General features: G+C 36.3%; 1 protein-coding gene across 6 annotated transcripts in view; it reads left to right on the top strand.

Annotated features, from left to right (window-relative positions):
* The window catches only part of GCN2 (protein kinase family protein), a 73,314-nt gene extending 54,758 nt beyond the window's left edge, over window positions 1–18,556 (top strand). For 4 of the 6 annotated variants that reach the window (XM_086429312.1, XM_086429310.1, XM_086429314.1 and 1 more), the window contains 12 exons: window positions 3,476–3,556; window positions 3,674–3,730; window positions 4,962–5,093; window positions 5,183–5,266; window positions 11,824–11,932; window positions 12,021–12,157; window positions 12,834–12,911; window positions 13,453–13,538; window positions 14,021–14,123; window positions 14,850–14,969; window positions 16,462–16,605; window positions 18,215–18,556. In XM_086429312.1, the coding sequence (XP_086285438.1) occupies window positions 3,476–3,556; window positions 3,674–3,730; window positions 4,962–5,093; window positions 5,183–5,266; window positions 11,824–11,932; window positions 12,021–12,157; window positions 12,834–12,911; window positions 13,453–13,538; window positions 14,021–14,123; window positions 14,850–14,969; window positions 16,462–16,572 (1,098 nt within the window). In that variant the 3' untranslated portion in view covers window positions 16,573–16,605; window positions 18,215–18,556. Of the gene's footprint in view, window positions 1–3,475; window positions 3,557–3,673; window positions 3,731–4,961; window positions 5,094–5,182; window positions 5,267–11,823; window positions 11,933–12,020; window positions 12,206–12,833; window positions 12,912–13,452; window positions 13,539–14,020; window positions 14,124–14,849; window positions 14,970–16,461; window positions 16,606–18,214 lie in introns of those variants that run through there. The other 2 variants (XM_086429313.1, XM_086429315.1) reach the window with 2 other exon arrangements.
* Window positions 18,557–23,857: the final 5,301 nt, after the last annotated feature.

Genomic DNA, 23,857 nt, shown 5'->3' with positions numbered 1-23,857 from the left:
CTGCAGTGTAACCTTTTATCCCTCTCATTGTGTCTTTCAGGATCTGGAGTCGAAGAGGACGATTGGCACTGGACATGAAGTAAATGGATTGTATCTCTTGGACGTTCCCGGTTCACCTAGCACTCATTCTGCTCTTCAGCTTAGTAGTAGTTGTAGTCAGTCTAATAAGGCTCTTGTAATGCGTTGGCATTTACGTTTAGGCCATATTTCCTTTGGATATTTGAAACACATGTTCCCTACTTTATTTCATAATAACAATTTGTTTGATTTGTCTTGTGAAACTTGTCAATTAGCTAAACATGTGCGTTCTTCTTATCCTATTAGTATGAATACTACTACACCTGCTATGTTTGACTTAATTCATTCTGATGTGTGGGGTCCTTCCCCTGTCACATCCACTCTTGGTTTTCGCTATTTTGTTTTGTTCATCGATGACCACAGTCGTACCACTTGGGTTTATCTTATGAAACACAAGAGTGAGGTTTATGGGATCTTCAAGCAATTTCTTGCTATGGTTCATACCCAATTTGGTTGTACCATTAAGACTTTCCGTACTGATCATGGTACTGAGTACACTTATAGTGAGGTCTTGAAACTTTGTTTAAAGTCTGGCATTGAGCATCAAATGTCCAATGTTAAGACCCCTCAGCAGAATGGTCGCTCAGAACGAAAAAATCGCCATATTCTAGAGTTAGCTCGTGCCATTTCTATTGGCATGAATGTGCCTCAATCCTATTGGGCCGATGCAGTTCTTACTGCTGTTTACCTTATTAATCGGACCCCCTCCAGTGTTCTTCAGTTTGCGACACCCCTTTCTACTCTCTCTCCAGATCGTCCTGTGTTTCCACTTCCTCCGCGCGTGTTTGGGTGTGTCTGCTTTGTTCAAATTCTTGCCCCAACTCGTACTAAACTTGACCCTAATGCCGTAAAATGTATCTTTCTGGGTTATTCCTCTACCCAGAAAGGATACCGTTGTTACCATCCTCCTTCTCGACGGCGTTTCATTTCTAGAGATGTTTCTTTTTTTGAGCATACTCCTTACTATAGTGGGTCCGTTGGTATTCAATCTGAGTGGTTTCCTCTAGACTCACCTGATGATTCTTTTCCTTCTTTATTTCCCCTTCCCATGCCTGTTTCTCCCTCTCCACCCCCCGTCAGTTTGTCCTCTCCTCCATTGCAGGTTTACTCTCGTCGTCCCCGGGATACTACCGTCACTTCTATGTCCGACGAGCTCGCCTCCAGCTCCACCTCCGTCTGTTCCCTGTGATGATCGTCCTATTGCCACTCGTAAGGGTAAGCGCACTTGTACTTATCCCATTTCAAATTATATATCTGCTTCTGCACTATCACCCTCCTATCGGAGTTTTCTTGCTTCTGTTTCCGCTGTTTCTCTTCCTACTACTGTTGCAGATGCTATTGCTCATCCTGAGTGGCGCGCAGCTATGATTGATGAGTTGACTGCTCTTGAAAAGACTCAAACTTGGGAAATTGTTCCTCTTCCGCCTGGAAGGAAAGCTGTGGGTTGTCGCTGGGTCTTCACGCTTAAGCATAATCCAGACGGTTCCATTGCTCGTTATAAGGCCCGTCTGGTGGCCAAGGGTTATGCTCAGACTTATGGGATTGATTATCAAGAAACTTTTGCTCCGGTTGCCAAGATGACCACCATTCGTGTTCTCCTTTCTGTTGCTGCTATCCGAGGATGGCCTCTTTTTCAGTTAGATGTCAAGAATGCTTTTCTCAATGGTGATCTTCAGGAAGAAGTCTATATGGTCCAACCTCCTGGCTTTCTTCCTTCTGCTTCTCCTGCACATGTTTGTCGTCTGCGCCGGTCCCTTTATGGTTTGAAGCAGTCTCCTCGTGCTTGGTCTGAGCGCTTCACTAGGGCCATGCACCAGTTTGGTTTCCATCAGAGTTCTGCTGATCATACCTTGTTCTTGCGTCACTCCCAAGGCAAAATTGTTGCTCTAATTGTGTATGTGGATGATATTGTTCTTACTGGAGATGATGCCGATGGTCTTACCGAGGTCAAAACTTATTTAGGACATCAATTTGAGATTAAGGACCTTGGCCATCTTCGCTATTTTCTGGGTATTGAGGTTGCCCGGTCCAAGTCTGGTATATTTATTTCTCAACGTAAGTATGTTCTTGACTTACTCAGTGCCTCTGGTCAGCTTGGATCTCGTCCAGCTGATACTCCTATTGAGCAGAATCACAGGTTGGCTGATTCTGAGGGGGAGTGTGTTTCAGATATTGGCCAATATCAGCGTCTTGTGGGAAAGTTGATTTACTTGTCTATGACTCGCCCTGACATTGCCTATGTTGTTAGTGTTGTAAGTCAGTTTATGCACTCGCCTCGAACATCTCATCTTGTTGCTGTTTATCGTATTCTTAGATACCTTAAGGGATGTCCTGGTCGAGGTATTTTATTCAACAATCATGGTCATCTTCGCATTGAGGCATGGACAGATGCAGATTATGCTGGTTCGGTGACTGATAGAAGGTCTACTTCTGGGTATTGTACTAAAGTTGGTGGTAACTTGGTAACTTGGCGTAGTAAGAAGCAGGATGTGGTTTCTCGGTCGAGTGCTGAGTCAAAATACAGAGCTATGGCACTTGGAGTATGCGAATTGTTGTGGCTCAAAATCTTACTAGCTGATTTATGTCTTCCTGTGCCGGTTCCCTTCTTACTATATTGCGATAATAAATCAGCTATTAACATAGCTGCAAATCCGGTTCAGCATGACAGAACGAAACACATAGAAGTTGATCGTCATTTCATTAGAGAAAAGATAGTTTCTGGACAGATTTGTACTCCCTTTGTTCCTACCTCTCAACAACTTGCTGATATTCTTACTAAAGGAGTTAGTAAAAATTCCTTTGAAGATGTTTTGTCCAAGTTGGGCATAGTTGATATCCACGCACCAACTTGAGGGGGAGTGTTAAATAAGTCTAGGGTTATTTTAGTCTTTTCCTTCTTTATTTTCTCTTATGTAACTTTTATATAGCCTAATTAGGGCTAATTAATATTACTTAATCTTCTCTTAATTTCGAACTATTATGCCAGTGTTTTAAAGTTCCTAAGGCGTACTTAAGTTGTCCTCTTTGTTCCTTGTAGATGTATTTGGCCAAACTCAAGATAATTTTTTTTATTTTGATTTACCGAATTGAAATGCTGTTGTAACTAAAAAAGAGTATGGAAGTTCGCTTGAATTCGACTATATTATATCCATACATTGAAGTGATCTTTTTTAATACAAACTATATAAAATTTGATTAGTTTTTAAAAGAATATTGTATGCTAGTGGGTGGGTGGGTGGGTGGGTGCAGTACCTTTTATTATATAATAGTTCTAGTTTTTTCCATACTTACCTGTATTTACATCTTATTGATGACCTCAGAAACTTTTGGCTAGGAGATTGAAACAAACATTTTTTAAGGTCTCAGTTTCTAAGTTATATTCTTTTTTATGCTACAGAAATCATCTTTCAAAAGGTATGAAATATCATGGGTATATAGGAAAGCAATTGGTCACTCAACCCCAAATCGTTATCTTCAGGTGCACATTCTACTTCAATTTTACTTTACATGTATATGTGTAGAACTATTTTCTTACTTGTCACCTGAATAAGTATTTATTGGGTTTCCTCTTTATAATTATGTAATTTGTAAACAGGGAGACTTTGACATAATTGGAGGGGCATTAGCACTAACAGAGGCAGAGGTTATCAAGGTATTGTGCTTGATTTGATACTCTCTCGTCAGTTTATTCCTTTTTTTATAAAAAAAAATTTAATTCTAATCATAAATGAGGAAAAAAAGAACTTTTTCATATCATACGTCATAATCTGAACTAGTTCAAGTTCCCATCAATCTTAAAATGCATCCTCTTTGAAAAGGAAACTTAAAGCTAATAAATAAAAATGTGGTCCTACTATTTCTCATTATGTGAACTTCTACGTCTTGAAAAAAAGAAGAAGAGATAAGTAGTAGTTCTCTTTAAAGTTCTCTTTAAGATTGTTATGAAATGATCATGATGTTTGGATTCTTGACATCTATGCTTGAACTTCAATTTTTTTAATAACTTTCAGCTGTAGTCTATGACTTAATCAGCTACAACGTACTTGACTTTTCTGGACTATTTGCTGATGTCTTGCATAGAAACGTCTTTAGAACAGAAAACATTTTTGCAATATATGTTTCTTGAACATTGCCAAATGGTTAAAAGTGGAAAAAAAAATTGCTGAAAAGAATAAAGGTGACAAGATCATAAAAAAGATAAATGGGGAACTGGAATTTAAATCTTTGAAGGTAAATTTCTGCATATAAATATTGAATTCCCATAAAAATATGAGAAATAGAGATGAAGCTTTCTTAGGTGTGATGAGAAGAGCTTGAAACAACATATGTGAAACTTTAATTGAGTTTCAGGTTTCATGACTAGAGTTTGAGAAATTATAATGCTTGCCCGTTGGAAAAGTTTTCGGTAAGGACGTAGATGGCTTTCCATATGACCTTATTACATACTAAACCATAATGACAGTCATCTTATTACATATTAAACCATTAGTTCTGATGAATCTTATGGGTTTTTTGTTTTTTATCGACCCAACACCATTGACTGATAAACATAGTCTGATTCAACGAAATTACATCAATATGTGATGTTGATAATACGAATGAAGAAAGAGAGAACATGAGAGAAACATGGAGAAGATTTTGGAAAATCGTAAATGAGAGCATACATGGGAATGATAGGGTTTCTCATTATCTTATATTAAAAAAATTTCAGATGCAAGGGGATTTTGTTATATTAAGACATAAGGCCATTTTAATTAAAATAAGTTTATGTTAAACTGAAGGTAGAGTGAAGTTCAAATTCAAAATATGGGTATTGAAGATCTTTTGGTTCAGTTATGTTAGTGCTTATTAATGTGCTCTAAGTTGTTAAAGATAATTTGCAGGTGGTGATGGATATCATAACTAGATTTTTTCACTTGGATTCATGTCATATTCGTCTTAATCATGCTGACCTATTGGACGCTATTTGGTCTTGGGTGGGAATTGAAGCTGAGCTAAGAGAAAGTGTTGCAAAGGTATGTTTTCAAGGAGTCCATTTTCTGTGATATGTATGACTAAGTATTCAAAGTAGAAATTGACATTTTTCTCCCTTTCCAACATGAAGCGTCTCTCCGTGCTGGGTTCTTTGCGTCCTCAGTCCTCAGAACGCAAATCAAGCTGGGTTTTCATACGGAAACAACTTTTTCAGGTTCGAGATAATTAGAATCATGATTCCTTCGACATAGTGTGTTATTTCATTATACCTTTGACCATACTTCAGCATGTGCACTTTAGCTTCTTTTTTTTTGTTTTTTTTTGTATGGATTTTCTTAATTTTGTTCTTGGTATTTTCACTGTGCTCTGTATTTTATGATCAGATAGCAGTGTTTAGATTGACAACTTCGATAAACCATGGATCATTACTCATGAGAAAATTGTTGCTACTGTTTAAAATTTATTAGAGAAATATCCAACTGATGTCAAACAATGAAGGAAAATTTATAAAAATTTGTTCACTTCTAGAACTTATAAAAATAAATTGTGCTTCTCCTTGTTATCCTTGAAATTTGGAGATCAATCTTCCACCTAAAGAAATAAAAATAACAATTGGGTAATTAACCTTACACTTAATTTTTCATATCACTGAGTGCTGAAAGTAATATTATTGATTTGAGGTCGATGTTTTGTGTTACTCTTTATCTGATTTAATTTTTTCAATATCTATTGGGTGAAGTTTCAAATGTTCTGGTATTCAGTCTTGAATTTGATTTTTCAATGTTTGTTTTGGTACATGGTTTTGAATTTTTTTTTCCTTTTAAAAAAAAATAGATGAATTCCCAATTGTAACAATTCTATTAAAACTGTGTTTTCTTTATATATATATGAGTGGTAGTTGTAAGAATAAGCAACCCTAGTAATGGATTGATGAGAGAAGAAGAGAAAGAAGAAAGAAAGAAGTTAGGGAGAAATTGTGTACTAACCCTTCTCACTTTTTTATAAAAGAAATATTCAGTAATTACATTTAACCCCCCACACTTCCTTACTATTTATATAATCCCCTTACATTAAGAATATAACTAATTACTCCAACACTCCCCCTCAAGTGGGGCATAGATACTAATCATGCCCAACTTGCATAAAGCATCATCTAACTTCTTCTTGGTGACTCCTTTAGTTAAGATATCCCCCAATTGGTTCTCAGATTTCTAAACGGCAAACATAGGGCTTGAGATTCTACATTCTCTCTGATGAAAGGTCTGTCTATCTCAATATGCTTTGTTTTGTCATGTTGAACAGGATTGAGAGCTATATTGATGATAGCCTTATTGTCACAGTAAAGTCTCATAGGTCCCTTTATTATAATATGATGCTCTCCCAATAATATCTGAAGCCAAAGAATCTTTGTAGCACTATGAGCCATTGGTCTATATTTTGCTTCTATACTTGATAACGCAACCACAGTTTGTTTCTTACTTCTCCATGTAATTAGGTTACCTCTAACAAATGTGCAATACCTTGTTGTAGATCTGCGGTCATTTTTGGCACCAGCCCAATCCGTATCAGTAAAGGCTTTTATCTTGAGGTGCCCATGATTAGCAAAGAGAATTCCCTTTCCAAGGGTTGCCTTCAAATAATGGAGAACTCTATCTGCAACTTCACAATGAGGGACCCTTGGAGCATGCATATACTAACTAATAACACTCACCGCATAAGTAATGTCAGGATTGTCAATGACAAGTATAAAAGGTGACCAACCTCTGGAACCCACCAACATCTAACAACAAGTCTCTTCACTACCATCAAGCTTATGGCTTGGATCAATTGGAGTATCACCCGGCTTGGCTCTAAGTTTCCCTGTATCTTGTAACAAATCGCGTTGGGAAACAAATATTCCCTTCCTAAATCGAGCAACCTCAATCCCTAGGAAGTATTTGAGATTTCCTAAATCCCTAATCTCAAACTCAGATGCTTTCCTAGATCGAGCAACCTCAATCCCTAGGAAGTATTTGAGATTTCCTAAATCCTTAATCTCAAACTTAGATGCTAGAACTTTTTTTAGCTTATGTATTTCAACTGTGTTGTTACCTGTCATCACAATGTTATCAACATAAACAATGAGTGCAGTTATAAAATTGTTTTCCCTCTTCACAAAGAGAGTATGATCAGTATGACTTTGAGAATATCCCACTTGTTTGACTGTCGTGTTGAACCTGCTAAACCAAGACCTAGGAGACTATTTCAACCCATAAATAGATTTTGTCAATCTACAGACTTTTCCTTCATTTTGTGGATCACCATGCCCTGGTGGATGATGCATGTACATCCAGGAAGGTAGTTTTTACATCCAATTGATGTAAAGGCCAAGATAAATTAGCAGCTAGAGATAATAGGACCCAAATAATGTTCATCTTTACAACCGGGGTAAACATCTCAATATAATCTATACCTTGGATCTATGTATATTCCGTGACCACAAGTCTTGCTTTGTATCGTTCAACTGTGTCATCAGCTTTGTGTTTCACAATGAAGACCCTCTTACATCCTACTGGTTATTTCCCTTTCGATAAGTCTACCATCTCCCAAGTATTGTTTTTTAAAAGAGCATCCATTTCTTCTTGAATTGTAGTTTTCCATTCAAGTATCCTTTTAGCCTCTGCAACACTGAGAGGAATATGAATAGGAGAAATGGAATAAACAAAAGCACGATGTTGGATGACAATAAAGAGTATGATATATGATTAGAAATCAGATGTATGGTACAAGAATGTGTTCATTTGCGTAAGGCAATAGGAAGATTAAGATAAGAAGAGCTAACATTAGGAATAAAATGCTAGTACCTGACTTCGTGGATTCTAACTGGTTGGTGTGATCAGCAGGAGTCTCTTGTGGACCATCTTTTGTAGTCGGGTATAAATTTGAAGTTATTTCCCTTTATCTACTACCTCACATGAGGAAGAAGAAGTCGAAACATCTAGAATTGGAATTGGAATAGGTAATGACGAAGACGAATACTCCCTCTCTTCTACATGAGTCTCCCCTTGAAGGGAGGAAGTCAGATGAAAGAAATGTGTAGACTCGAAAAACGTAACATCCATTGTGACATATCGTTTGCCAGTAGAAGGGTCAAGGCAAGGATATACGTTTTGTGTCAAAGAGTAGCCCAAGAAAACACCTTGAATGGCTTTAGCATCAAGTTTGGTACGATATGGGTCAAGAATGTGTACAAAACGGAGACATCCAAAAACTCGAAGGGGTAACTAGAAAGGAGACCGACTAGGAACCAACAATTGAAGTGGTGACTAAAATTGGAGAACCCAAGATGGCATTTGATTGATAAGATATGTAGCTGTGAGCAGACCATCAGCCCAAAAATTCTTGGGGACATTCATTCATAGATAACCTTAACCCTCGAACAACTTCTAGAAGATGACGATTTTTCCTCTTGGCTACTCCATTTTGTTGAGAGGTATAGGAACATGAACTTTGATGAACTATCTAATTCTCTACTAGAGACAGTTCCAAATCACCTTCAAAGTATTCTTGGGCATTGTTAGACTGGAATATTTTTATGTTCTTATCAAATTGGATCTGAATCATTTTATGGAACATCTTTATTCGCATAAGCAATTCATCTCTAGTAGGAATCGATTACGTCCAAGTGTTTCTACTATAATCATTCACAAAAGATAAAACATCGAAATCCTCCATCAGCTACCATAGGAGATGACCCCCACACATCGGTATGCACAATATTGAAAGAGGAAATAGATTTTTTATTACTTGGATAACAAGAAGCTCTACAATGTTTAGCTAACTGACAAACTTCCTATTGAAGACTCGGCAAAGAAATAGACTTGAACAAATTAGGAAATAGAATTTTCAATGACTGAAAAGACTAATGACCCAAATGAACATGCCATAACTGAATCGACATAGGGGACTAACTATGACTGACTAATTGGAGAGTAGTGGACTGTATTGAAGGAGGATCCGAGACATAGAGGCCATCCAATTCTCGACCACTACCAATCGTCCTCCCCGAGACCAAATCCTAAAAGACACAATGATCATGTAAGAATGTGATAAAACAATTTAATGATTTGGTAAGACTACTAACCGAAATGATAGACATGTTAGGAACATGGAGGATAGATGATAGAAGCATATAATCATCAATTTTTACATCTTGTTTTCCAAAGACAATAGATAAAGAACCATCTACAATCTTAACTTTATCCCTCCCCGATGACAACTGATAAGAAGAAAAAAGTGAAGATGTACCTTTCATATGATCGGATGCATCAGAATCAATGATCCAAGAAGGTCGAGAAGGTATAAAATTTACAGAGTGTGTAGAGGCATGTATACTTGACTGGGCAAAAGAGGAAGAACCGGTAGCTCCCTCAAGTTTGGTAAGTAGTTTGCTCAGGCATTCTATCTCCTCTCAAGCAGTGGATAGCTCAGATGAAGTTGTGGACCCAATGGATGAAGTGGCTCCCTATGGGATGGATACTAGCTAAGGATCATGACTTGCTACATTAGCATTTGGCTTGTGTTGTTATTGTTTCCCCTTGTTGAACTTTGTTGGCATTCCAATTAGATCCCAACAGTGTTCTCGAGTATGTCAAGTTTTTCCACAATGATCACAACGAAGATTATCTTTATCATCTCCCCCTGTCCCATTTTTTTTTTTCTCTATTTTCTCAAATAGATGTGGAAGATACAAATGCTGGGGGAGGGGAATCACTAATCGGTTGCATTAACATTCCACCTACTTTCCTCACTTTGTATAAGAGAGTGCACGTCCCCAATAGGTGGGATGGCATCTCTCCCGAGGATCTGCACCCGAACAAACTCATAGGTAGGACTCAACCCGGCAAGACACTGAAACACACGATTCTGATTTGTTAGTTTCCGAAATTCTTCAGCACATCTCCATGCTTCCACTTTATGACTTGATAGTGATCTAATTCTTCCCAAAAAACTTGGAGGGTTGAATTATACGTGGCAAGACTTTTCTCCCCCTGACGAAGGTTGGCAACTTCCTGATGAAATTGGTAAACTCGGGCTACATTCCTTTTTTGAGAAAATGTCCTTGTTACTTTCTCCCAAATTTGTTGAGCACTTTCAAGAACTAAGTAATTTCGACACAACTGTGGCTGCATTGAGTTCAATTACCAGGACATCACAGTTAAATTCCCTTGCTCCCATCTATCATTCCCCGAATCAGTCTCAGGATTTTTAATACAGCCTGTCAGGTATCCTAATTTCCCCCATCCTCCGATGTACATCTTGATGGATTGAGACTACTCCAAGAAATTGGTACCATCGAGTTTGACAATCGTAATCTGAGCACTTGGATTATCACCATAACCTCCAAGAGTTGGAACATTCAATGGAACCCCTGAGCTTGAGGCATGTAATGTAGAGCAACTGCCACTCAACATTCTTGGCTCAACAAATCAGATTCAAATCCAAAGGAATGAGAGAGGCTGCTGAAACAAACCCAGAAAAAACAGAAATATAGGGGGGCAGTAATACAATGAGGTGAAAAACTTCACCGAGCCTTCCATACTTGTCGGAATTGGACGAGACCACTTCTATTAGATCCAGAAATTTGATTTCCTCTGGAGCCATGCGAAAAATCGAACCAAAAAACCCCCAGGTAATCAGACAATACGATTCTCCAAAACTGATTTTTTCAGAAAAATGCATAAAAACCGATCAAATCTTCATCAAAAATTACTGAAAAAAGTGCCAAAATTCCTGATAAACACCCACGATTCAAACCATGTCCATCATCAGCCTCAGTTGGCTGACCGTCCAGCCACCGATGTCAGCCTTACAGTCGCTGATGTCGCCTTTTTCACACAAAAGCTGGAAAAGGAGTCCTTGATCGGAGCTCTGATACCAAGTTGTAAGAATAAGCAACCCTAATAATGGATTGATGGGAGAAGAAGAGAAAGAAGAAAGGAAGAAGTTAGGGAGAAATTGTGATTAGAGTTAGTACTAACCCATCTCACTTTCTTATAAAAGAAATATTCAGTAGTTACATTTAACCCCCCACACGTCCTTACTATTTATATAACCCCCTTACATTAAGAATATAACTAATTACTCCAACAGTGGTTATAAAAGGTAAACTTATTCATGCTGACATGCCATTGATGTATGTGCCTGAATATTTGAACTGTTTGTTTTTAAACATGTTTCATTGTACTTCAACTATTCTCATATCGTATTTTTTTCGTTCTCCTATTTTTTAATTGAATTCTTAAATGTTAAATCTGAATTGAAGCCACACCATTGTCGTGCCAAAATTTTGCCATACTCTGAAATGGTAATTATAGCCTGGCCTGCGCACGGCATGCACATACAGATATTTACCGAAACATGGTGGTAAATACATGTGTACCAGAACAAACTTGATTGTTTCTTTCTGATATACGTTGGCTAAAACATTCTGAAATGGAGCGAAATTCTAAACCATTGATAGATATACTACCACAGGGAATTATCTTCCTAGTTTTGTGGTTGATAATTTTCCTTACACATGACACATCACTGCTTGCATCTTTTGTATGCAGTTTCATTGATTTTTGTGGGTTATTAGTAATGCAACAATTTGGGTGAATTATCCGTGTTATTTTGTACCAAATCTCTTTTCTGTACAATTTTGGGAAAATTCATCACTCTTTAAATGATTTCAATGAAATGTGAGTTAATTTATTGATTTGTGCTCTTGTGCTCCCCATTCTTCTCCAGGATCTTAATCTACCAGAGGTTGTTGTCAACAGATTACAAACAGTAGATGTAAGGTTTTGTGGAATTGCAGATCAAGCCCTTCCTAGATTGATGGGAGCTCTTCCTCCTGGTACTATTCTATTTGATGGCTTTGTTGATCATTCTTATATACCAGTTGAAGGATATATTGCTTACCATGAACTACAATACTGCTGCAGATAAACATACACGCAAGGCACTTGAGGACTTGTCAGCCCTCTTCGGCTACTTGAGAGTTTGGAGGATTGAGAAAAATGTTTTCATAGATGCCCTTATGCCACCTAAGGAGAGCTATCACCGAGAACTATTTTTTCAGGTAGCAGAACTTATATACTGTCACCAACGGCAAAGGAAGTTAATATAGGTATTAACCATACATGTAAATTAATGACAACTACCTCAGTGGAAGATGTAAAATTTAACCCTCCCAAAAAACTCCAGAACTATCCTCTGGAAGGTTGGGTAGTCCTTTTTTGTGATTACACTTGACTTGAAGATTCATTTGTGGCCGATTTACTTTAGCTGTCTTAGCAAGCTTAATATATAGAAGGTACGAGCCGTGACTGTTAGGGGTTTGCTTCTTTTGGTATTGACATCGTTTCCATTTGTATCGATTCAACTTGTCGAGGTACATAGAAACCAAGACATTTAAGGCATGTGTGTGTGTGTGTGTCATGCTTGTGCTTTCTTATTTGGGGACCATATGTATAACATTTTGGACGATCCAACTGTACTTTGAATTTCCAATACCTTGGAGACCATTCTCACCAAACCATACTTATTGTTACATAGGGGCCTTTACATGTTTATCAGAGGGCTTTATTTGTTAGGACTGGATCTTAATCACAGTTCATGTGATTGTTACTTTGTGTTTATGATCTCATTTTTAGTGATCTATTTCATTTCCCTCATCTTTAGATGTGTAAAAAGTTTAGTTATCAAAAGGAAAGTTTATTTCATCATTTTATCTAAGTTTAATTTTCTTTCCTCAGATATTTACAGAGAGAACTTTGCTGGCTGTTGGTGGTCGCTATGACCATCTACTTCATCAAATGTGGGATCCTGAATATGTAGGTTATGCATGTGAAACATTATTTGTGAGACCCATATGAACATAATGTTAGACAATCCAGCTACACATTGAATTGTCCATACCTTGGGAGGCCTATGTCACAAAATTTCAATCCATTCTAGCATTCTTAACTTTATTAAAAGTTGACTTGAATTTGAAAATCTGGACTGTTCATTTAAACTGCTACATTTAGGTCAACTATTTTATGTAGTTAACTAGTTCTTAATGTTTTAGAGAGATTCTATTGCCACATCAACTTTTGCTAACAGCCTCCCAATTCATATGTAATAATGTAAATCACCAATGAATTAACACACATCTTGGGGTGCTGTTAGTAAAAGTTGGTGCGGCAATAAAAGCTCTCCTGTTTTAATGGACTAGTTTTTTGTGGCAATGATCATCACTATGACTCAATGTGTAGTTGGATAAAATGTCATCCGATGGCAGACTTGACTACTTTTCACAACATTTCAATGGATGCTGTAGTATCTTTATTTGTTTAGTAATTTTTTTTATTTTTTTTTTTCGTCCTTGGCCAGAAATCAAACCCTCCGGGTGCTGTTGGCGCCAGCCTTGCATTGGAGACGATTCTCCACCGTTCTTCAGTGGAAATCAAACCTTCCAGGTGCATCTTTTTGCATCTCCCATTCAGTTTCGACCACAGTGACAAAAACCTGGGATTTTTTGAAAAAAATCGCGATTAAATCACTATTTAATAGTTTTCGATTAAAATGTGATTTTTTTCAAAAAAAATGCCTAGTTTTTTGAACAATCTCTGATTTTTTTAAAAAAAAATCGTGATTAATCTTGATTTAATCGATGACTTTTTTGAAATTGATCACATATTATTATTTTTTTAGTATTTCTTAAGTCTTATTTCATCATAGTTATATGTAGAAGACATATTTCTTTATGCAAAAATTTATTTTAATTTTTCCGATGTCTTCTTGACTTTATCGATTTTTGCCAACTTTTTCCGAAGCTTTTTCTTACCGAATTATTCCCAAACCCCAACTTTGTCACTATGGTTTTGACCAACCTTCTAAAGCTTAGCTGATTCTATAACTTTATGAAGAATTTCTCACACTCATATCCATGCTGATATAGAAATGAAGCTAGCATTCATGTTCTAGTATGTTCAAGAGGTGGGGGTGGTTTGCTAGAAGAGCGGATGGAACTATCTGCCAAGCTGTGGCAGGCAAACATCAAGGTACACGTCATAGCATATATTGATAGCTTCTCCCATCTTCCATCTTTTCCAACTAACTGAGAAATCAATTCTTGTAGGAAAACAAGCTGGGATGTTGAAATGCACTAGATTTATTGTTGAGAGCTGCTATTGGCACCCCAACTTTTATCCCAATTAAAAATAAATAACATAAGTGAATGGTTAGTATAAGTAAAAGTTGGGGTGCCAATAGCTCTCTCTCTCTCTCTCTGGCTATATTTCTGTTTTTTGGTTTTAGGATTTTATTTGAACATCAATCAAAAAAAAATTATATGAACCTAATCATAATTGTAAACAACTACCGAAATTGTTTCAATGAGTGTGGTAATGTTGAGATTATAATTTAAGCCAACCTTCGTATGTTTGAAGAGTGTGATTTAATCTTTAATTGAGGTGTGATAAATAATTTAAGAAATTGGGGTGTAATAAGTAAAACTTGGGGTGCCAATTGCAGCTCTCTTATAGTTTACTAATAACAGTAAAAATGATATATTAATATTAATAGAATCCTATGATTGTTGTTGGTCTTTTTATACAAAAAAACATTTAAAAAAATTTCGTGTTATTTTCCTACTGAACTCTATAATTATCAGTAAATTGTAAAAGATAAAACTTTCTAAAAGCTACTTTTGGTAGCTTAGTTTGTTTTGCTATCTCTTTTTATCTCCTTTGAACCTTTTACGTTATGGAAATTAATGTTTCCATCAGGCTGCATTTGTCCCCATGTTAGACCCAAGCCTCACCGAGCAGTACGAATATGCAAATGAGCACGATATTAAATGCCTCATCATCATTACTGAAACTGGTCTCTCTACGGAGTCTATGAAGGTAATATTATATTTTATTTGCATACTGCCTATTGAAATTGTTTTTCCATATAATACTGAAGGACTTGATCTTCAAGTTCTACTTTTTTAACTCTTTAATTCTTTTGATTCACTTAACATTGCCTATATAAAAATTTATTTATTGAATTTTCTAATGCCGTCCGATTCATACTCATGCTAAGATGCAGAAAATAGTCATTTTCCACTGTTTGATTTACCATAATTCAAAAGACGAAACAATCCAAAGTAGCGCGGATGTGCTTAAACATCTCCATTACCAAGTATCTATGACCAAAGGTGAAATCTTGAGGGATTCAAACTCTATGTCCAACAAAGTTTTATTTAGACACCAAGAACCACCATAAACTCTTAACTAGGCGGCCCTCCTCTTGCCAAAATATAAGAATAATTAGTTGTATTAACTGACGTAATCAAAATCCCAAATAACCAGTGAATCGTGAGGACAAAATTCAACCTTTTAAAAGAAACAAAAATCTTCATAATTTTTTGTTTTCGCAAGTAGTACAATTTCCAATCCTCAGAATACTAACTTCATTTACAACCAATGTTTTACCAAATTTACTTAATCTTCTCCTTGAATTAAGCTGTAAACACCGTAGCTTCCCAAAATCAAATTAAAATTCTTACATCATTCTCTTATCATGCAACTATAATGTAGTTTAGTATTTCCCTAGTGAGAGAGTTTACATCTTTTTGCTCAGGTTATTTGTCATCCTTCATATGATACGAATAACATATGATGACAATTTGAGATAAATTGCTAGCTTCGCTTCCTTTAAATTACCAAAGCTCCTTAGTTTGTCAATTCTTCCAACTTTTTTCTCCTCAATGAAGATGTTGTGTGAAGGATACAGATAGACTATCTGATCATTTGCATGGAAGCCCAAGTTTTTTATTTTTATTTTTTTCACAAACTGGAGTTTATGGTCAATTTTTCCTGAATTATGAAATTTCAGTAGTGTGGTCAATTCATCAAATTAAATTTCAGTTTTTTTCTGGTTCTTTATTCAACTACGGAAGATAGAGTTTGTTTACTCTTTAATTTGTGACAACAGCCACTGACTAGTAGGGGTAGTTCTGTCTTTATTTCATTTATTGCAAATAGAATAAGAGACAGGGAACCGGTTGGAAAACATTATTGTGGAACTTTTTTTTTCTAATTTAAAGATGAGTTTTGTTAACATGTGCCCTAAGGGCACACGTTAAGATGCATTAAATACACATCCAAACGTGATTTTCTACCAAAAAATGCCTGCACAATTTTCTTTTTCTACCAAAACTACCTCAAATGCTTGTTTCCAAGGTGTATTTAATGCATCTTAACATGTGCTCTTAGGGCACATTAACAAAACCCTTTAAAGATAGTTCCCATTTGTGCTCTTTTTCAATATCTACTTTCCTCCCCCCATGTCATGGGACAATTAATATGAATACATATTAATTACAACCTTTGGTTTTGATCCCACATGCAGGTCCGTCATCTTGAGCTTAAGAAGGAGAAGGAAGTTAGGAGAGAAGAACTTATATCCTTTTTGATGGATGTAACAATGACGCAGTTCAGGAACCTCTCCATTTGGAATTGAGCATGCCTTCATCATATGGCTTCAGTTTCCCAGGTTTATTATTCTTGAGCTTCTATAATAATTAGTACATGGGTGGTGATTGATGCAGACTATTTGGCTCTTTTAAAAATTTTGTTACATTTTATGTATGGTGTTGAATATTGTCTTTTAATATACCTAAATTGCACACATCAAAGGACGTTGACATAGAGGGAAGGAACAATGATACAACCACTAGGATTAGAGGAAGCTTTGCAAGAGAAAATTAAAAAAAAAAAATTGACAAAACTTGATGCTAAGTAACACTTATTAAACTAAAGCTATGTCACCTACATGCAAATATAGGCCTCAAGTATTACCTATGCTTATGAAAATGATCGAGGTGACCAACAGAAGAGATACAACAAAAGAAAAAACTACCCAAAGAGGATAATCTACAAACCCACTCCACATCTACCCTTGAAATCCTCGAAGAAGACACCTTTGAATTCTTCAAGACCTATGCTTATGAATCTAGGTGTCACTATCTCACCCACTTAGCTATTAGTTGGATCCTTGGACCAGCTTTGAAATGACATATAAGCAATAGACGATAAGTTTAGAGAAATATCATCTATGCCTTGTCTCAAGTATTAGGGCCGTCAGTATGAATCTCATTTCACCATGAACTCTATCTAGAGCTATATATTTTGTCAATGTGTGTATCTTCTAATCTTCCATTATTGCCTCAATTCACGTCATTTCGACCTTCATTTCACCTTTTTAGAATCTTCAACTTGCTCCAAATTTCAAGTTTAAGGTTTTAAAAGAGTAGAGGAAGACCCAAAAGAGAGTAGATTGAGGTAGTGAAAGTGGGACATCTACACTAGAATTAACAAAAGGTTTGGCCTTGGACAGGACTGAATGGCAAACAAATTAGCACCCTAGATTTTTGTTGGTCATGATGAACATTCATCAAAGCACTCCTTACGGGTGTTGTTATTAACATTTGTCATTCAATCCAAACCATCTCGAACAACTATATTCTCTCTTATTGGCATCACTCCCTAGATTCCTTTGAATTTACTCATTTATTATTTAGTCTTCCTTAGTTGTATCACTTATACATCTCAACATCATTTTTCCCTATAAGCTCACTATAATAATATGTTGTTAATCTTATGTCTTTCTTGTAAAATTTTCCCTTTAGTGATCAACACATGTTGGTGACAACATAGTCCAAAAAGGCATCCCCACTATAGCTAACCCAACACTATGGCCAGATCTTCACTGGCCTCTCCATATTTATAAATTGTTGAATCTGAATGGTGGAATTGGTTACTTTGCGGTAATTTTTCCCCTCAATCTTGATTAGCATCTCATCCCTACGAGTGTTCTTACTAAAATTAAATTGCGTATATTCAATCTCAGCCCTTATTTTAAAGAGGGGTTGGGATTTAATATGTTGTGAATCTCGAGGATAATTTACAACCATTGGATCTTATGTTTACACGATCAAGATCTTGTCTCAATGGAACCCAACCAGTTTCCTGTTCTAGTCCTCTGAAATTCCTCACTAATTTACTTCATAAATTAATCCATAGTTTACTTGTTTTTTTTATCCATTAAATTTTCAGAAATTTATTTTAATATTGTTGACACCAAAATTTTCATCTTGGAACAGTGATCCATGGACTATGGCCTTCCTCACTGATAAACTGTAGAGATCAACCCAAAGAGAATCTTACAACCAGCTGAATCTGACAATGAGATAGATATCAGAGTGTACAGAAAATGAGATAAATTTTCACCAATAGTTTTCTTGTTTTGAAGATTAATCAAGTTTAGTTTCACAATATATATGTATGTCATTTAATAAGGCTGTATATTAATGTAAATGTGAATCGCCATGATCAGGAAATCAAGGAGTTGTTACACTGAGGAGTTTCATTTGTCTCTGCGGAATTCTTCTATGAGGAGTGAATATTTCGTAAATTATATTTTGATTATTACCCCCAACATGAAATATTACTGACTTAATGTCTATATTTTTATAGGAAATCTAGAATATGGTGTTTAATTGTTTAGAACTTCTGTTTTTTTTTTCTCGATGAACAATGTACCACAAGTATTTTGTTGTAGGCTGCCACTGGATTGGGTTAGGGTCAAAATCTGATCTGGTAACTTTGGATCTGGATTGTGGATTTGGGTTTTGATAAGGATCCAATTTGATTACATAACAGATTAGTTATGGATTAGCCGATCTGAAAGGGCTCTGATCATATAAAATTTGAGAAGGTATTTAGATTGTATTATATATTTTGTTTACATATTTTAAGTTTATTATATTTTATACGCTGACACAGATTTTATCAAATTCTGACTCGATCCAATTGTTTATCAGATGGGATTTGATCTTTGACAAGAATCAAATCCGATTCTTATTGGATCAGATTTGGGTCTGATCCGATATTGGTCCCAGATTGATCCAGACCCAATCCATTGACAGCTCTAGTTTGTTAGCGAAGGGCAGCAATGACTCTTTTAAATTTTTGAGAAATTATTTGGATTGTTGGTCATATTCCAGCCTGAACCCGACCCAATTTAAGCCTAATATATATATATATATATAGGGTCCCTATCCGTGGCCAACAGTTTGGCAAACATTTTGGCAAACACTTTTTCAAAACATGGGTTAGAGGTCTTGGAATGGGCTGATTTTTGGTGAGGATGATCTCTACGGTGAGGAGATCATCCTCACCAAAAATCAGCTCATTCCAAAATTTCTAGCCCCATTTTACAAGTTGAAAAATCGTGAACCGTCCATTTTTAGTAAACCATTTTTGATGAGGTTAGAAGTTTTGGAATGAGCTGATTTTTGGTGAGGATGATCTCCTCACCGTAGAGATCATCCTCACCAAAAATCAGCCCATTCCAAGACCTCTAACCCATGTTTTGAAAAATGTGTTTGCCAAAATGTTTGCCAAACTGTTGGCCATGGATCGCTACCCATATATATATATATATATATATATATATGGTCCTGTTCGCTGGCTAACTTTTTGGCAAACGGATTGGCAAACTTTTAGGGACTGTACGATATAGCGTAATCTGACGGACGAGATTACATCTCACACGTTATAAAATTATATGTATATTTGCCGCGTCGTCCCTCAATTATTTCTTATTTTGTGCTTTCTCCCTCTCCTCTTTAAACCTGAGAGAACAGAACTCTATGTTCTATTCGAACTCTCTCTTCTCACTCGCTCATTCTCTCTCTTTCGCTCGCTCTCTCTCTCTTCTTACTCGTTCTCGCTCTCATCATTTTCTCTCGCTCGCTCTCTCTCTCTCTCTCACTCTCTAACTCACTCACGCTAAAACCCTCGAACTGAAACCCTCCTTCTCTCTCTTTCATTCTCTCTCGCTCTATTCCTAGCTGCGACTTACCTCTCTCTCTCTCTCTCCCTTGTTGCAGTTTCACAAGGAAAGTGGGTTGGCTGAGGATGACCATTCCCTTGGTCTTCGACAATCTAGAATCTTGCATCTTGCTGACAAACAAGTTCCATTAGGTGCAATAAGGGATGGGAAAGGTTCAAAGGCAACCTCCTCGAGAAAATTTCATAGTCAGGAGCAGCGTGGCTTGGATTGGAAGAGAGATCATGTGACACATCCTGCACATATCCCATCACCTCCTAATGCTGAAATTGCAAAGATCTTTGATTCAACTGTCAGTAGGGACCGAATGGCTTCTTGGAAGAAATTGCCATCTTCAGCAGTAAAACTTGAGAGAATGAAAGAGCGAGAGAGAGGGTTTCAGTGCGAGGGTTTCAACGTGAGTGAGTGAGAGAGAGAGAGAATGATGAGAGCAAGAGCGAGTGAGAAGAGAGAGAGAGCGAGTGAGAAGAGAGAGTTCGAACAAAACAGAGAGTTATGTTCTCTCGGGTTTAAAGAGGAGAGGGAGGAAGCACAAAATAAGAGATAATTGAGGGACGGCGCGGCAAATATACATATAATTTTATAACGTGTGAGATATAATCTCATCCATCAAATTACGTTATATCATACGGTCCCTAAAAGTTAGCCAACAAACGGGACCCATATATATATATATATATAGGGAAATGTTCAACACCCTAAGCTTTACCCTACACCTTAACAAACGTGTTTTGTCCTACTTGAGTTAGAAGTTTTGGAATGGGCTGATTTTTGGTGAGGATGATCTCCTCACCAAAAATCAGCCCATTCCAAAACTTCTAACCCATGTAGGACAAAACACGTTTGTTAAGGTGTAGGGTAAAGCTTAGGGTGGTGAACAGGACCCCCATATTATATATGGGGGGCGTTCAATGGTAAACTTTTTGGCAAACCATTTTTCAAAACATGAGTTAGAGGTTTTGGAATGGGCTGATTTTTGGTGATGATGATCTCTCTACGGTGAGGAGATCATTATCACCAAAAATCAGTCCATTCCAAAACTTCTAACCCCATCAAAAACAGTTTACAAAAAATGGACGGTCCACGATTTTTCAGCTTGTAAACATGGGTTAGAAGTTTTGGAATGGGCTGATTTTTGGTGAGGATGATCTCCTCACCGTAAAGATCATCCTCACCAAAAATCAGCCCATTCCAAGACCTCTAACTCATGTTTTGAAAAATGTTTTGCCAAAAAGTTGGCCATTGAACGCTACCCCATATATATATATATATATATATATATATATATATGGGTCCCGTTATTTGGCCAACATTTTGGCAAACACTTTTTCAAAACATGGGTTAGAGGTCTTGGAATGGGCTGATTTTTGGTGAGGATGATCTCTACGGTGAGGAGATCATCCTCACCAAAAATCAGCTCATTCCAAAACTTCTAGCCCCAGTTTACAAGTTGAAAAATCGTGAATCGTCCATTTTTTGTAAACCATTTTTGATGGGGTTAGAAGTTTTGGAATGGGCTGATTTTTGGTGATGATGGTCTCTTTACCGTAGAGATCCTCACCAAAAATCAGCCCATTCCAAGACCTCTAACCCATGTTTTGAAAAATGTGTTTGTCAAAATGTAGGCCAAATAACGCTACCCTATATATATATATATATATATATATATATATGGGGCGGTTCAAGAGCCATATGAAAAAACAATGGTTTTTCAAAATATGGGTTAGAGGTTTTGGATTGAGCTGATTTTTTTCAATGATGGCCACTATGATGAGAAGATCATCCTCACAAAAAATCACTCAACCAGAAACTTCTAAATCTATCAAAAGTGATTTACAAATTATTGACAAAAATTGGTAAAATATCGACCGTCCACATTCTAAATCACTTTTAATGGGGTTAGAAGTTTCAGATTGGACTGATTTTTTTTTTTTCAGATGATCTTCCCATCATAGAGATCATCCTTACAAAAAATCAGCTCAATCCAAAATTTTTAACCCATATTTTAAAATTTTATTAATGTTACTTATACTTTCTCATATGTCCTTTCAACCTGATCCTATATATATATATATCGGGTTCCATAGACACATAAAGTTACTTATAAAGCTACAATGTTTTTGTCTTATATGATTAAAAAGATTCGAAATAAGCTGATTTTTTGTGAGGATGATCTCTTTGGTGAGGGGGATCATCCTTGCAAAAAATCATCACATTCCAAAACTTCTAACTCCATCAAAACTGAGTTACAAAAATTGGACGGTCTAAAATTTTTCAACTTGTAAACATGGGACTAGAAGTTTTATAATAGGCTGATTTTTGGCAAGGATGATCTCCTCATCATAGAGATCATCCTCATAAAAAATCAGTCTATTCCAAATATTTTTGCCCATATAAGACAAAACACATTGTAGTTTTATAAGTAGTTTTATGTATATACGGATCCTAATTTGCCCATATAAGACAAAACACGTTGTAGCTTTATGAGTAGCTTTATGTGTATACGGATCCTAATCCATATATATATATATATATATATATATATATATTTTAAATGGAAAATGCTGAGGTCACTTTGAAATTGACATCGTTTGTGACATTGGTGGTGTGGATGGGTCTATAAAATCATAAATGCTTTTCATCCAAACACGAGTGAAAAATATCTATGGTTGTGTGAACACCAATATCCCAAATGATGTCAATTTCAATGTCACTCCAGCACGACGCTTTTATTAAAATTACCATATCCTATGCTTTTAAAATGGTTAAAATTACTTTAAAACCCTCCAATATTTATACACATGTTTCATATGCGAAATTCCAGTCATTATTGTCTTTAAAATCCAATGGTTTAATGCTTAGTAATTAGGATAAAGATTAATAATTTATTATGTGAAATATTACTTCACTGATTATTTATTTATCAAAATAAATGTTGTTTGGACGTGGGTTTATAGGATATTTACAATTCAAGAACCCATCCGAACAGAACCTGCTTTTAGTTCAGTTTGGTTTGGTTCATTTTTATGGTCAATTTAGTCTGGTTCTAGTTCTTGTCTAGGGGAACTGACCTAGGTTAGTTCAATTTTGATTCCAACCAAGTTACACCTCTAATATTACCTACTCAACCTTCAAACCTGCAAGTCTATAAAAAAAAAAAAAAACTAGAAGATGATGAAATTTTCAATAAAAAAATAAAAATACTCTAAAAGAGATTAAAATGAGATTAGATTGAAGATCAACTTAATAGATTAGAAGTAATTTACCACGGGGCTAGAAGATGTCTGATTTTGGGAAAATAAAAAATATGAAGGTTTTTGTTTGAGTCGTGATATATGTACTCGTTGTTAAAACGTACACGGTCTGTATGTGGTTGACGTGGCAAAGTCTAGAACCATAGATCTTTTTTTGAGATACACAAGAAAAAAGATCTACGATTATGTTCTCTTGCCACATCATCGGTGTACAGGCCACGTATACGTCAGGGTGTCGTTTTATCACTGATCTTTTTGTTTTCAAGGTGAAGACAAGGGCATTAAAGTCAATTTGCATTAGTCTATAGAAGGAGGTCAAGGGTGGCATAACATCAGTTTCAAAGTAAGAGGGGTATCTAAAATATCCACCAAAACTTGCAGGGGTATGTCTAAACCATATTTAACGTTCTCTTGTCGGGTCGGGTCGGGTCGAATCGATACTGGTATCACGTGCCATTCTTTATGATGATCTGTGATTTCCTTACTAAGATAGTGAGGAAAAGCCTCATCCATCGTCAAAATACCTCGATATGCGTAACGACCTCGAGATTTATATGAATCTAGAGGAATTTCTTTATGAATCTCGAAATCCTTTTGACGGTGGATGAGGCTTAGTAAAGCCTGTTTTTTATCCTCGC

Source organism: Akebia trifoliata, chromosome 16, assembly GCF_017979445.1.
Source record: "Akebia trifoliata isolate Shusen 1 chromosome 16, ASM1797944v1, whole genome shotgun sequence".
Lineage (NCBI taxonomy): Eukaryota > Viridiplantae > Streptophyta > Magnoliopsida > Ranunculales > Lardizabalaceae > Akebia > Akebia trifoliata.
The sequence above is the reverse complement of the archived record's forward strand: the minus strand, read 5'-3'. Positions and strand labels throughout refer to the sequence as shown.